Source organism: Vigna angularis, chromosome 8 (assembly GCF_016808095.1).
Source record: "Vigna angularis cultivar LongXiaoDou No.4 chromosome 8, ASM1680809v1, whole genome shotgun sequence".
NCBI classification, from domain to species: domain Eukaryota; kingdom Viridiplantae; phylum Streptophyta; class Magnoliopsida; order Fabales; family Fabaceae; genus Vigna; species Vigna angularis.
Genome location: NC_068977.1, coordinates 31,648,113 through 31,662,990, shown reverse-complemented (window position 1 = coordinate 31,662,990; position 14,878 = coordinate 31,648,113). Strand labels below are relative to the sequence as shown.

Genomic DNA, 14,878 nt, shown 5'->3' with positions numbered 1-14,878 from the left:
CCAAAATCACTCTTGGAATTGTAACAATAAAGAAATTTTCTAAACATGCAAATTATTCAATAATGATGTATACATTGACTTGTATAAGCCTTGGGGTCTTATATAGAATTCTTTGAATGACCAAAGAACAGAACAAATAAGTTGATGCTTGTAATCCAACTTTTCCATAGGTAATACCTAGGTGCCGGAGTCTCAAAAAGTTTATTTGAATTACAGCACATATCACTCTGAAGCAGTTCTTACATTTTTTTCCCTGATTTCTTACCGCCTTTCATTCTTGTTTGTTTTTCCAACAACTCATCTCTCTTAAGTTTTAAACGTCTTTCCTTCCTCAATGATTTCTCTCTCTCATAGGTCATGCTCTTTTCTATTTGCAAAGTTACCACAACAAGTAATTATCATAAAATATGCTAAGAAGTTTTAGTTTCTACACACTCAATGTTATAGTAACACAGTATGTCAATATATATTCAAAACTAATGCCATATTTATGTCCATGGACTAGTCCTCTAATCTGTCAAATTTTTATTAAATAACCACAAATTACCCTCAGAAAGGCTGGCAGCAGTTGAGGCCATATTAGCTACAGCAACAACAAGAACCATGACAAAGACAAAAGCCTTCTCACACAAGGTGCATAACACTTTGCAGTCACCTTTCTAAATTTTTTTCTAAATTCTGACCATTCAACTTTGATTCTTGTTTGTTTTTCCATTGCCAAACTATGCTCTTGTTGCAAATAAGGCGATTTTTCCATCAACTCATCCCTCTGGGTTTTAAGTGTCTTGCCCTCCTCAAAGATATTTCTCTTTCTCTGATGGATCATGCCCTTTTCTATTTCAGAAGCAGCGATGTTAGCTTCAATGGCCTTGATTTCCTCTTCTAGACTTTCTTTTCTTTTCTCCATCCAGGATAACTTTTGGTGCAGCTCATTTTCTAAGGCCATGACTTCCACATACTGGTTCTTGTTACTTTCCAAACCTGCTTCTAATTCATCAGCTCTCTGCAGTTCGGATGCTGTGGTCTCTATTTTCATACTTGCTTCAGTGTAATCTCTCCTCCAATGAGTGAACTTCCCTAAAGCTTCTGATATCAGTGCTTCCATTGCTATTGACATTCCATCATCTGCAGACAAAGTGGAGAGGTATGCTAAGCTGTTTTTCACAATACTGAATCGTTCAGGATGCAACAAAACCAAAGCATCATCTGAGATGAAGTCTTCTACTATTTTCAAAGCTTCCCTGGTCATTTTGCTCAGAACATTGGTTGCTGTTTTATGACGGGAATGTGAAACATGACTCTTAGCACCTAGAGAAGCATAAAATGTGTCCATTTCTTCATGATCCTCTTGAGTTTGTTCAATTTGATTCCTTACGGAGGGCTCATTTTTTGTTGGAAACACAGTGGAACTAGTTCCCAAGTGTAGATTGCTCCTTGAGCTTTTAATTCTACAGTCGACTAGTTTTCTGAACACTTCATTTTCATGGCAAGTGCTGCAGTGGGAGTCATGTACAGTTTCGGAAGGATAAGGATTATGGAGGGGAACTTCCTCCATTTCACTTGAGATTTCCTCTATTTGACCTGAGTATAATATATCATTGACAGAAGCAAGTGAAGAAACAACACAATGTGGTAGAAGTAGGACTGAAACTCAAAAAACTAGCTCAGCTGAAGGATAGAAATCATCTTACCTATGACATCAGACAGGTCACTTGAGATTTCCTCTACTTGACCTGAGTATAATATATCATTGACAGAAGCAAGTGAAGAAACGACACAATGTGGTAGAAGTAGGACTGAAACAGAAAATCTAGCTCAGCTAAGGATAGAAATCATCTTACCTATGACATCAGACAAGTCACTTTCGCTCAAGTTGGGGCTCAAAACATTATCCAAAGGTTCTTTCCACTCTGGATACATGAAAGGGCGACGCCATTGTCGGGTGCTAAGGTAAGCCAATTTGTCTAACATTCTGGTGTGCATAGAGACGACAGGGTCAAATGAATCTTGTTGTATATCAAGCTGATTTCTTGTACCATGGTCGGTAGGAAATGTAGTATTGGGAGGATAAGGATTTGAGAATCTAACATTCTCCATTGTTGTTGTACATGTTCGGTTTACATAAACTCCACTCGATTTGATTGATCCTGAACTACCTGAATTGGGTGGTATCACAAATAAAACCTCCCCATAACTCCACTCATTCTCTGAAACTAGTCCTCCACAATCCAATTTCATTGGATACGTAAAATTATTGAACATAAACATATGGTCAGTATCTAAAATGTAGTTGAAATCAAAGAGGAAAGGTATTTCAATATCATTGATTGTAACAAAAAAATTAAACTTCACAAAGAAAGGTCCTTCTATGTTATCCAAAACTCCTAAAATGGCACACACGGTGATAGAGGGGAAATCCCTCCGAAACCAGAAACATAGAGAGTTTCCCTTGGTAGAGTGGTCAAACCATTCCGGGACCCTTTCTCCCGGCAAAACATAGAATTTTCTTGTACTAGAATCAATTGCCTGTCAAGCATGTCATGATAGTAAATGGATGGTGAGTTCGGAAAACGTTTTAGCTAATAAGTAATGAATAATACAAGAGAAATCTACCCGGCTCAGTAAACTGTTTAAAGTTGAGGAATGTGCTTCCAGCGACTTGCAGTTATACGCCAAGAAATCATCTATGTTTGGTGGAAGCCCTCTAATTTCTCGAAGTTGCTTGCAATAACATAAGTCTAGTAGTTCTAAGAAGTGACATTCTTGAATGCACTCAGGAAGGATTGACAAATTTGAGTTTCGTAATCTCAATGTCTTCAAAAAGGGAAAGAAGTTTGGCAACATTTGAATGATGTTTGATAGTGCATTATTTTCAAGCCTTTTGCATCTATTAAGATGTATGCTTTGAAGGCCTTTAAGATTGTTGAATGAAAGAGGCAGATTTTCTATTGCAGTTCCCTCCAAGTCAACAAATTTTAGTTTCTCCATTGGGGCCAATATTTCTGGAAAAACAGCAAGACTTCTGCAGTCTCGAAGGCAAAGATATTCCAGAGACGTCAACTTTATGCCATGTGGAACAATCCTCAGCTTGGTACATCCTTTAGCACTAAACCTCAGCAACTTATCAAGAAATCCCACAGAATCATCAATCTGAATCAAATTCATGCAATCATCAACACACAATTCTGTCAAATTTGGGGAACCAGACACATCAGGTATTTCCCTTATGTTCTTACAACCTGTGAAGATCAGCTGACTCAAAACCTTTGATTTCTGCAAAATAAAGTCTAAATTAATAGTTACAAGAGTTAAGTGTAATATATAGGTTTACCCAAAAAAATGTCTAAGTTATAACATTAATATTTATATATACCTGAAGTGGCTTGTCCCACCGAAAGAAACTGTAAGATAAATTGAGAATAACAAGATTCTTTGAAGCAACATTAGATGGTAAAGAAGTAACAGGATATCCCATCCATTCCAACACTCTCAAACTGTTTGGAAAATGTTTGGGGCTACTTTGAAAGGGACCGTTCTTCTTTATAAGCATCCTTAGATTTTTCAATTTTCCGAACACCTCTCCATTCCATTGAACTTCTTCATCCTTTGGCATATCCAACAACATTGCTAGAATTTCATCATTTTCCTTTTCAACCAAAACATAATGAAAAACATCATGTCAAGAAATTAAAACATGAATAGAGGGAAAGTAACAAATTATAAATCGTTTTCTTGGACGTTAATCTTATTAATAAGGTCTAAGAACCATGAAATATAGTCAAGAACAACTAATTATTTGAAGAAAAAAGCGGAAAAACTTACCATGTTTTTCTCCAAAACACAAGAGATGTCTTGATAAAACCACAACCTCCTGCGTTTTTCAGGTAAGGTTGATTGCTGTCTAACTATTTCTTTTCCCATACATTGAATCAAGTCATGCATTGTCACAATTTCACCATCATGTTCACCAGACATCAAAATGTTAACGAGTGATTTATTTCGCAGAACACTAATTCCATATTCTGCATGAAAGCCACAAGCATTTAGCATATCTGTAACTTTTTTCACAGTGCATCCTTTGAAGAAGCAAGCTATGTCTAGAAAAATATCCTTCTCATTTTCCTCCAAGCCATCATAGCTTACTTGAAGAATTTCTTGAATACCTCTACTTGGAAATTTTTCATATGCATCCAATGCAGATTTCCATTCATCTAATGTTTTACCTAACAAGTTTGAGCCTATTGTTTCCAAAGCCAATGGAAGACCACCAGTATAGTATATTGCACGCTTTATGATTTCTGTGCAACTTGGATCAACTACTTTGTTTCTTAACGCATTCCACCGAAACAATTTCATAGCTTCCGTAACATTGAAAATATCAACCTCATACTGTTTTTCAACACCATGAATATCTAACAAATGTTTATCTCTTGTTGTGATGATGACCATGCTGCCTATACCAAACCAATCAAGTCCACCTGCAGTTGCTTGTAATTGTTCCCTTTTGTCAATGTCATCAAGAATAAGAAGGACACTCTTTTGATGGAGTCTTTCTTTTAATATTGGAATTCCTTGATTCACATCCCCCAACTTGATATTTCTCTCCCCTGCTAATTCTGAAAGCATTGTTTCTTGGATCTGCACAAGGCCATGCCTAGTTAATGACTTTTCTCTAACATTAGCAAGAAAACATGAATGTTCAAATTGATGAGCTATCAAGTTATATATTGCGCGTGCAAGAGTTGATTTTCCTATTCCTCCAATACCATGAATCCCAAGCATCTTGACTTTGGTATCAAATTCAGCATTCATTAGTGATAATACATATCTCATCCTTGCTTCCAATCCAACGGGATAATCAGCTATTTGCAAGAGAGGTCGATTAATCTTACAGGAGATCTTTTCCAGGATTCTTTTAATGATCACATGCTCATATTCTCCCCTGCAGTTGATTAAAGTGAAACTTAATGCATCAAATTCATGACAACTTTCCTATTTATGCATTACAAATACCAACTAATTCACTTCTGTCTATTTGTTGGGTAAAACAAGTGACTAAGGGCCACATACACACAAATTTGTGTTATCAGCGCTCTGTATTGATTACTTTTTCATACTTGATATTTAATGAGAAAAAGTTCTAACAGGTATGCGACAGTAAGATGAACTGAAAGCAACAAGGAGAGGTGTGTCACCCATGTTTGAAATGCCAGCCAGAAAAATCAGCTGCTTGATGCAAAGCCAACCTCCACTTTTGAACCTTCTCTTGGTCATTCTTGAATCTTTCTTGTTCATATTTTTCAAATGCTTCTGCATAACTCCCTGTTTGATGACGCACTTCTGATGGATCTACATCATAAAAAACTGGCCAAATCCATGTATTTTCTTTGGAAGTATGACAGGCAAGGATTTGGACCAGTTCATTTAAGCAAAATGTAGAGGATGCATAGTTTTTAGAGAAAATAACTATGGCTATCCTACATTTTCTTATTGCATTGAGAAGGGAAGGCGTAATCTCTTCCCCTTTGCTCAAAGCATCATCATCCATGAAGGTCAGGATTCCCCTTTGACACAAAGCACTATAGAGATGACCAGTAAAACCAGTTCTTGTATCTACACCACGAAAACTAAGAAAGACATCATAACTGTGTGTGTAGTTACGAAGAGAAGAAGATAGTTCCATTTGTACCATGACAATTGACAAAACAACTATGGAATGTGGTTATGTGAAGAGGTTGATAAACTAGTTATTAAGAGAAGGGTATTTTGCTATAGCTTAACCAATTCATGCCAGTTTCACTATCCATTTTCTTTGTAGTCATCGACCAGAAACAACAAGGAAACTGGCAAACCCGTCATTATTATGGTAACACTGTCTTGACAATGCTTTGTGCTACAAAGTTTTACCTATAAAGGGATTTTTATGGGATAAAATTTAGATTAGTCATTGTGCTTTTGGTACAAAACAAATTTTCAATCGGCTTTCACTGTCAAGTTGCTATAAACTACTGACAGAAGTATTTAAAGTTAGATATTATTTTCATAGTTTTATATTACTTTGAATTATTAAAATTATAAAAATATTTATTTAGTCGAGTTTAAATACATTAAAAATACTTGTAATTTATGTGCAAAAGTTACATTAAAAATAATCATGTAAAAGTATAATTAAGGATAAGTGGCATGTGTAAGGGGGAAAAATTCATCACTTATGGAAGAAGTTGACAACATAAGAAAATGGTAGCGGTAACGTGAAATTGGTACTAGGGTTTTAAAAGGGGTCCACTCTGCAGTAGCGAAGAATCTTCAACACGGAACAAGAAATGGGAAATTAGAGGAAAAGGGTTTGCAATTAAAGAACAAAGTCGATTCCTTGGAAGCAAAACAGAGCAATAACAGAATGGAGGGGGAACAAAGGGTTGCACAAGTCGAAGTGGCGAAGCAGAGATGCAAGTGCGTCATTGATGCCATTGACAAGTTACCTTGTTCCACCAACATCACTCACTCGTGTAAACGAACCCTCCTGAAATTGGCACGTGCCGATCTCTCTTTCCTCTCTCGCCCCTCGTCTTCTTCTTCTTCTGGGCCCCTCAGGTTTCTCTTCTTCAATATCATAACATTTTTGTATTTGATTCTATTCATGTTTGTAAATCAAGTTTTGATTGGTGGGTATTCCTGTTATGTGTTTTGAGTTGTTAGATATGACTAACTTTGACCAACTTCGTGGATTTGCAATTTTGAATCATCAAACAAAGTTGAGTCATCCTATAATTTCTAATGAAGCATCGACAAATGCTTACTGGCGCAATATTTTAAGATGTTGAATTTAAATGAACCCTACAGAAAAGAGATTGATTCAAGTTTTTTTGTGGAACTTACATAAATGCACCTGATGATAGTGTATTGAAAGGAGTGCATCAAGAAGTGTGTTGCTGGCATTTATCATAACACATTTACCGGCTGAACCTTTTACATTGTCTAGGACTGGACAGGATTTTTGTGACTTTACTATGATCAAGTGATTTTTATTTTATTTAATAGTTGTTCTTAATTTTTTACTCTAAATATAGAATAGCAAACGTGTAATCCTTTTTGTTTGTCATAGTTTCATCTTTAAATGAGGACTCTTGGTTAATACTTTCTGTATTATTTCACAATTTATGACAATTTCTGTGTATGTGATGAATATACCAGTGTCAACATTGGGCACCTTGAAACAGTTGTCCATATTCTCCAGCAGCCTTTCATAACTGGAGTTTCTCGAGTTTGCAAGTCAATCCCACTCTCACCTTCTGTTAGCAGTGAAGAAAGACGTGATTCTTCTCTTAAACACATTCATGTTGATGTGGTTTGTACCCTCAACAGGAAGCCTGTCTGGATTATAGTATCTGATAGAAATCCAGAGTATATTTCTTGGGATAGAAGCCGTAAAAGTAAGGGTTTAAAGCTACGGATTCAAGAAGTACTTGCTGCTGCGCAGTCTAACTTAACATTAAGACCTTCCTCAGTCATTCTTTTCTTTGCCAATGGGCTTGCAACCAACATTTACAACAAACTTCGAGATGAACTTGGGGCATATGAAATCGAGTTGGATTTCTCAGTTTTCAGTTCTGACGTGTTGGAAGAAACTGAAGGTGACTGGATAAATGTTATTGCAAGATCATTCAGAAATTCATGTGTCCTTGAAATTAACCCTGCTGTTGGCAAGGATGTTGTTCCAAATTCTGGGTGTATTATTCAAGGTTCGGCTGTAGACTCTTCCCAAATAGATCTTTCGGTAGGAAAAGCTGAAACTCAACCACAACAATTGGAAGAAAATGCCAGAACTGGGGACTACTCTCATCTTGAGCTTTTCGTAGATGAAGCCAAAACTCAACCACAGCCTATAGAAGAGAATGTTGGAATAAACTTGGGTGATACATTCTGTTCCATTCTTATGGGAATGAAACCAATTTCAATGGAGATTAAAAAATTTGAATCCGCAAAACCTGGGAATCTCTTAGGTGAGACCGACCTAGTAAATTTTGATACAACAGCTCTGATAGCTCTTGTTTCAGGAATTAGTAATGGTGGAACAAATAAACTTCTGGCCACTCCTGAGAGTGAAATGAGGCAGCGGTTTAAGGGAAACTTCGATTTTGTGATTGGTCAAGTAAGTAATCTTATTGAGATTACAACAACAACCATTACTTTGTGTAGTCTTTGCATTATAAATTACTTTTCAGCTTCAATTGAACTTATTAAAGTTCTCATTTTTTTTTGCTAGATAATGTCTGAAATTCAAAACCCAATCCATTTGAAATTTGGTAGAATCCTACATGGAAAGCATGGCCTAATTTGTGAGAGTGTTCTTTTGGAATTTAAGGAGTTGGTATCGATGTGTGGAGGACCCAATGAGAAACTGAGAGCTGCCAGGTTGATAGATTATCTCAGGTGACTTTAGTCTATGTTTACATAAAAAACAGAAAGAAAATTTGCAGCATAAATTTATTTTGACATAACTAGTTTGTTACTATGCCAAGTAATCTGTCTTAGGAAATCAATTGGAGGATGTTCTGCTATACTTATATAGTTTCATTGATGATTTCTTTTACGTAATCTTCTATGTATACAGTTCACACTTGAATCAAATGTTGATACTATTTTGTCACATTACCAGTGCCTAAAGTACCATCTGCGATAATTTGCACTGACAAGCTAAAGTATCATCTCAGGGTTGTTCCTGATACTCCCTCAGAGCGCATGATGGGCCTCCCAACAACAAGAAAGCTGGCATTGAAAAACAAAGTTGTCTTTGGCACTGGTGACCGTTGGCATGCCCCTACTTTAACTGCAAATATGGCATTTGTCAGAGCAGTTTCACAGACAGGGATGTCCCTTTCTACTATTGAACATAGACCAAGGGCCTTAACTGGTGATTAGTGGCATAAATTCCTGAAAACAAGTCTTGAGGCATTCATTCAGGCACCACTAAACCTGGTACTAAAATCTATTTTCAGTTAAATGCTCGACATGTCTTTCTTTTTTTTTTTAAAAGAAACAGAAGTGTTATTGCATCACTATTTTGGTAGTCATCTCGACCAAGTTGACACCACTATCAACAACAATCATCTGCAGCACTCCTAAAATAATATAAATATAAAGAAGAAAAAAAAACAGTACAAACAAGGGCGGGGAGAACCAAACCAAAACCCACTATGAAGAAGACTTATATACCAAGGAAGATTGTATCTTTCCCTTAAAAATACATCATTAAGAAATCAGGTATGTTATCCCACCAATGAAAATCCTGACATCTAGTAATCAGCAAGCCTATTGAACACTGATTACCCTCTCTAAACGTCTGCGAAATGTGTATAAACATGCTCCTTCCATTCTCCAAGCAATTTAACCATCTCTATCGTAACTTCCAAGAAATAATGCCCACTAATATTAGCCATCAACATTACTTGAGAGTCAGCATTTAATCATAACTGGGATCAACATTTGACACGAGAATTATAATAGCAATAATAACTCACATTCTACTTCTTGAATATTTTTCTTCATCTTGAAGCTTTTTCTTCTTGATTCTCCTTCTGGAGTCTTCTTCTTTTGAAATTTCTTGAATTTTTCTTTTTTAAATTTTCTTCTTGTTTTTTCTTGTTCTTGAATCTTTTCTTCTTGAATTTTCTTTTTTCTTGAATATTCTTGTTGAATCTTTCTTTCTTGAATCTTGTTTTTGAATTATTTTTCTTGAATCTTTAATCATCTTCTTGAATTCTTCCTCTAAAATTCTTTTAATTCTTCTTGAACACTTGTTCTTGGTCTTACTGCTGTTCTTTTTCTTGAATCTTTTTCTTTTTTAACTTCTTGAATTCTTGTTCTTTAATTTTCATTTTTGTTCTTTTTCTTCTTGAATCGTCTTGTTCTTGAATTTTGTTTCTTCTTCTTCTTGAATTTTACTTGTTCTTCTTCTTTAATATTCTTGTTCTTGAATTTTCTTCTTGATTCTGGTCTTCTTGAATCTTCTTTTTTCTTGAATTTTTTTTATTGAATCTGTTTATTCTTGAATTCTTCTTAAATCTTTCCTTTTTTGAAGCATCTTTTTGAATTCTTTTTCTTGAATCTTTAATCATCTTCTTGAATTGTTCCTGATAAATTCTTTTAATTCTTCTTGAATTTTTCTTGTTCTTTATCTTCTTGAATCTTTTCCTCTTGAATAATTTTCTTTTTGGATTCCTTTTCTTGTTGAATCTTTTCTTCTTGAATTTTTAATCAATCATCTTCTTGAGCTTTTTCTCTTAAATTATTTTAATTCTTTTTCTTGAATCATCTCTTTCTTGAGGTTTTCTTACGTGAATCTTTTTCTTTTTTAATTTCTTCTCCTTCAACTCTTGTTCTTGAATTTTTCTTCTTGGCTTTCTTGTTATTGAATCTTCTTGTTCTTGAATTTTCTTCTTCTTCTTGAATTTTCTCTTGCTTAATCTTGTGTTCTTGAATTCTTCTTTTTCTTGAATCTTCTTGTATCACTCACTGGCTCTTATTTCTTTTATATTAAAAAATGGCTAAACTAACTGTTATATATAGCCAATTTTGTCGAACCTAGATACATGATATTCAATTTATGTGATATTAATTATATTTAGACCTCTTCCAATCCCTGTGACAAGCATTGTTCCTGTGAGTTGGGTCATGATGTTGCACATTTTGCGTTCTTCTGCCTCAGCCTATTAACTCCTGCATTTGGTCCAGCAACATATTTTGTTGACAGGTGTTCAAAAGTTCCATTTTTCTTTCTTTTTGGTGAGTATTCCTACCACTGGTTGTTGAATGCATGTATATGAACAATGTAGGATTTTACAGCTTCAAACTTCTGAAAACTTTGCCATCTAAGGATTTATTACATATTCATATCATTAATGTGAGTTTATATAAAGTTTGGGTTAGAGTTGCCTCGTGAGAATCTTTAATAGCGTTTTCCTCCCACTAAGCCTCAGATTTTATATATAAACGGCAATAGCTCTGATTTTTTTATTCTTCCAAATTGAGATATGTTATTTTTAATATTTAACTTCACCAATTAGCTCACCGTTTAGTATATACATTGCAGCAACTAATCCTCTTGCATTTGTCACAATCCACACATTCTCAATGGTCATCGCATTTATTGAGTACACATAGGGGAACAAAGTGGATACATATTTTGTTCCCATTGTTCACATTGTTGTAGGAATGGGGGTAAAATATCACTCTTTACATTATATTTTTACCCTAAAATTTACAGCTGTAACTAGTAACCAGCCATCTTTCACCAGTGGTGTCTGTCTGCTTGAATTTTAGTGGATTTCAGAAAACATGAGAAGTGTAACAATAAAAGGTCCCCTGTATGTACTGTGAATTATATTTTATCAATTGATATCTTGGAATATAAATGTTTTTTTTATGACTTTTGCCTTCAATTAAGGCTTAAAACTACATTGTTTTCTTTGACTTGCTGTTTCCTTATCCAGACAATTTGGTGCCTGGTGGTTGTGCTGTTGGCATTCCTCTTCTCTATTTCATTATCTTGACCTTGGCTCATTGTGGGAGGAGGGTTTGGAGAAGATGGACAGAAAACCCAATCAAAAAGTGTTGCAGCTTCTGTATTTGGTATTCTTGATGGAAATCACAAATTGACCCAAGTGATGACTCTGGATTCACATACAAGTGAAGGGAGAGATTGAATTTAAAAATGTTAGTTTCAAGTACCTACCAGACCTGATGTTCAAACAAGGTGTGAATGTCTTCTATTTTATGCATTGTTAGATAGTTTGCTTTCTTTCATTAAATTTTGATTCTCCTATCCTCTCCTAGGTGTATTGGCACTTAGATTGGAAGGATCCAGAGTGGTTGGTGATTTGGCCACTCAAAAGAAAGAGATTGTAGTACTTTGCTCAGCTGGAAGGACCCAAAAGCACCAGATTTTGAGGATTTGCATTTCATTATGTCAGGATTTTTTGTTTTTGAACTTTGTGATAGTAGTTCTGGTTAATTCGTAATTTTGTAGGCTGAGTTTAAATTAACTTGTTTTGATGTTGTGGCCTTTTTGAGCATTCTTTATTGCTTATGAGTTCAACATCTGCAATGTTCTGACTATAGTAGAGTAGTTTTTGTGTGAAGATAGATAAATACATGTGTACATAAAAAAAAACTACATAAAATAGTTGATTTTGGGACATTTCTTTGGACTGCATAATAATTGTATTTTCTTGTTGTTTGATGAACAAACTTAACATTAAATTATCAGTGTGTTTTTTTAGTTACATTTGTTGAAATGTTACGACATATTTATATTAATAACATTTATAAAATGTTGCCTTTATAAAAAAAAATATTACTAAATTTTTTTAGTAATAATTTGAAAAAGTCTTTCTATTTAAAAAGAACATTACTAAAGATTTGTAATAACATTTTTACAATGTTACTTTTTTATAAAAGGAAATATTCCTAAAAAGATTAAATAATGTTTTAAAAATGTTACATTTTTATTGAATAAATATTATTAAAAAGTCAGAATTTGTAAATAAAATAGTGTTATCTACGAATTATTTATGTACAATATAAGTAAAATAAGGAAATATGAACACACAAAAGTCTTTGTTACTTTTTTTTCTATGTAAGTATTTTTCACTTTGTATATGAGATAGGACATTCCAAATGTCCTCTTTATTGAGTTATTTATTATTGTTGATAAAAAAAGAGTAAGAAGACATGCTCAATCCAAAATATAACATTCTTAACCAAGAGGTTAAAACATGGAAATCTCTTAAAAAATTTACAAGAAAACCTCATTTGCTAACCGGAGCAATGTAAGACCAGTTTATTATTCTTAAAAGCAAGAAGTTAAATTAAATGGAGAATGAATTTATAATTCGAAAAAGATTATAAATAGTTTTAAACTATTTGTTTTTCCATTTATTATAAATTTAATCTCTTTATTTAAAACAAAGATTCTTTCTATACATATTCTTTCTTGCTTGGTAACTTGCATGTTCACCATCTTTAACTAAAAACCTTAATATTGTATTTGGATTGGATAAAGGATTTAATGGAGTGGAAATGAGTGGATTTGAGGGAAAAAAGAGATGAAAGTGAGATGATTTGAATTAAGAAAAAGATGGTGAAAAATTAAAGCGAAAGAAAGTTTATGAGTGATGTAATTAGTTTAATAGATTAAAAAAAGGTTTTAGTTTATGAAATAGTAAGGCTACACTTTTATCCTTGTGTTTAAAATATAATTTAAAATAAAGTGAAGTTAGTGAATTATTATTTATATATTATATAGTAATTATAAAATCGATTATTATATATATATAAGAATCAAATATTAATTCTTATATAAAAATCAAGAATAGATTATTTCATGGTTAAGGGCTTCTATGTAAATGCACATGATGTAAGAAACTGGAAAATAGAGTAATAGAATAGATAAATGGATTGAAATAATGAGACGAGTTTCTTAATTTTAAAATAATCATATAATATAGATATAACTTACTAAAGCTTGGTTCATTATCTTAAACACTTTATCTCTCTAAAACCTCCGTTATCTACTCTTTCTTTGACTTCTCTCTAGATTTTCTTCTCACTGATCTGTCAGATTGACGATCAGGAGGTGCCCAAACATCCACGGCATTGAAGGCTTCGTAACTGATCGATCAATTTCTCGATTCTAGTTAGTAAGTTGTTCTTTCCATCTTTCCACTGTTTTCAAACCTAGACCAGGCAATCTCTACTGATTGCATGTGTTTTGGGTGTTCTCCTTTCCATTCTCTGTCAAATTTTAGCTCTAAGAGTTGTTCTTGATCACCAATTGGTGATTTGTAGGGTCCTGTTGAGTTTCCTTGCGGTGCAAGGTACTGTAGAGGTAATTCGGCGAGCTGGGCTGTGAATCTCTGGGGTAAGGGGAGTTAGATTTCTATTTGAATTGATAGTTTGATAGGTGTGTGTATTGATTTATGCATTTAGTTTTTGTTTGAGCTGGAATGTGGTAATTGTGTAAGTTGAATCATGTATGTTTTGAATGATTAATGTAAATCTGAGAAAGGTGGTTTGTGAGCTGATTTGGGATGAATTGTGCATCTGTTTAATTTGATACATAATAAGATTGTATTTTGTGATAATAGCTGCTGGATAGAAAGTTAGGGAATTGGAAGTGTTTTAGGACATTCTAGAGGAAGTGAGATGGTGAAATTGGGAATTAGAGGTCAATGACTCTTTTGGTCTGTTTAGGTAGTATAGGTAAGTCACTTATGACTTGTGTGAGTCTTCTAAATGGTCAGAAACATGTGCAAAGTGATAGAATTTGATTTGAGTCTTTAAGTGGTGAAATTAAGTGTTTTAGAATGGGAATTGGGTCATAATCACTTTAGATTAGTGGTAGGCATGTTTAGAATCACTTAGACAAGTACAATTAGGTATATAATACAATCTAGGAGTGTTAGAAGTTGAGGAAAATAGTTAGAATAGATATTTGGTGTTTGAGTTGCATAAATCTGCAGAATTACGTTCTGCAGATTATGCAGACTCGTTGTGCGAGTAGTTTCGCATAGCGAGTCGCTATGACAAGGTGCTCTTTGCCAAGGACATTCGCACAACGAGTTGGTGCGTTGTGCGAATGACGTGAGAGGTTGTTCTCTGTTTGATTATTCGAATAGCGAATTTGGGCGCGAATGGTTGGAGTAGGTTGCTCTCTGTCTAGTGATTCACATGGCAAATCAAGGCGCTATGCGCTTGATTGTGGTCTGGGGTTAAATTCTAATGTTATTCGAATGGCAAAAAGGATAGCATAGTGAGTGGTTTGGGAAGGTTGGTCTCTGTTTGGGGTTCTCGCATAGCGATCTGGGTCCGCTATGCG

At 34.4% G+C, this 14,878-nt stretch overlaps 2 protein-coding genes across 4 annotated transcripts; one reads left to right on the top strand and one right to left on the bottom strand.

Moving 5' to 3' along the window:
- Positions 1-583: 583 nt before the first annotated feature.
- On the bottom strand, positions 584-5,777 carry LOC108344061 (disease resistance protein Roq1). Its single transcript, XM_017582529.2, has 7 exons — positions 5,196-5,777; positions 3,823-4,942; positions 3,374-3,646; positions 2,614-3,273; positions 1,842-2,526; positions 1,692-1,733; positions 584-1,581 (listed from the first exon to the last, which is right to left on the bottom strand). The coding sequence occupies exons 1-7, from the start codon at positions 5,690-5,692 to the stop codon at positions 584-586; spliced, it is 4,275 nt and encodes a 1,424-aa protein (XP_017438018.2). The 5' UTR covers positions 5,693-5,777.
- Positions 5,778-6,189: 412 nt separating this feature from the next.
- LOC108346131 (uncharacterized) lies at positions 6,190-12,199 on the top strand. 3 transcript variants are annotated; one of them, XM_017585136.2, is made up of 6 exons: positions 6,191-6,594; positions 7,195-8,152; positions 8,267-8,415; positions 8,715-8,979; positions 11,493-11,755; positions 11,836-12,199. In XM_017585136.2, the coding sequence occupies exons 1-4, from the start codon at positions 6,401-6,403 to the stop codon at positions 8,920-8,922; spliced, it is 1,509 nt and encodes a 502-aa protein (XP_017440625.1). In that variant the 5' UTR covers positions 6,191-6,400; the 3' UTR covers positions 8,923-8,979; positions 11,493-11,755; positions 11,836-12,199. The 3 variants fall into 3 exon arrangements, with proteins under 3 accessions (XP_052723044.1, XP_017440625.1, XP_017440624.1); XM_017585135.2 differs by having other exon boundaries at positions 8,267-8,433; XM_052867084.1 differs by lacking the exons at positions 11,493-11,755; positions 11,836-12,199 and having other exon boundaries at positions 6,190-6,594; positions 8,267-8,433; positions 8,660-8,786.
- The last annotated feature ends 2,679 nt before the right edge of the window (positions 12,200-14,878 follow it).

What these genes read in the sequence shown, in the direction of transcription:
- LOC108346131 (XM_017585135.2), top strand. Translation starts at nt 6,401, where the DNA reads ATGGAGGGGGAACAAAGGGTTGCACAAGTCGAAGTGGCGAAGCAGAGA. An exon ending in TCTTCTTCTGGGCCCCTCAG is followed by an intron (nt 6,595 to 7,194) that starts GTTTCTCTTCTT and finishes TGAATATACCAG; the next exon opens with TGTCAACATTGGGCACCTTG. An exon ending in AGGTTGATAGATTATCTCAG is followed by an intron (nt 8,434 to 8,714) that starts GTGACTTTAGTC and finishes GTATCATCTCAG; the next exon opens with GGTTGTTCCTGATACTCCCT.
- LOC108344061 (XM_017582529.2), bottom strand. Translation starts at nt 5,692, where the DNA reads ATGGTACAAATGGAACTATCTTCTTCTCTTCGTAACTACACACACAGT. An exon ending in GGCTGGCATTTCAAACATGG is followed by an intron (nt 4,943 to 5,195) that starts GTGACACACCTC and finishes AATCAACTGCAG; the next exon opens with GGGAGAATATGAGCATGTGA. An exon ending in TGACTTGTCTGATGTCATAG is followed by an intron (nt 1,734 to 1,841) that starts GTAAGATGATTT and finishes TATTATACTCAG; the next exon opens with GTCAAGTAGAGGAAATCTCA.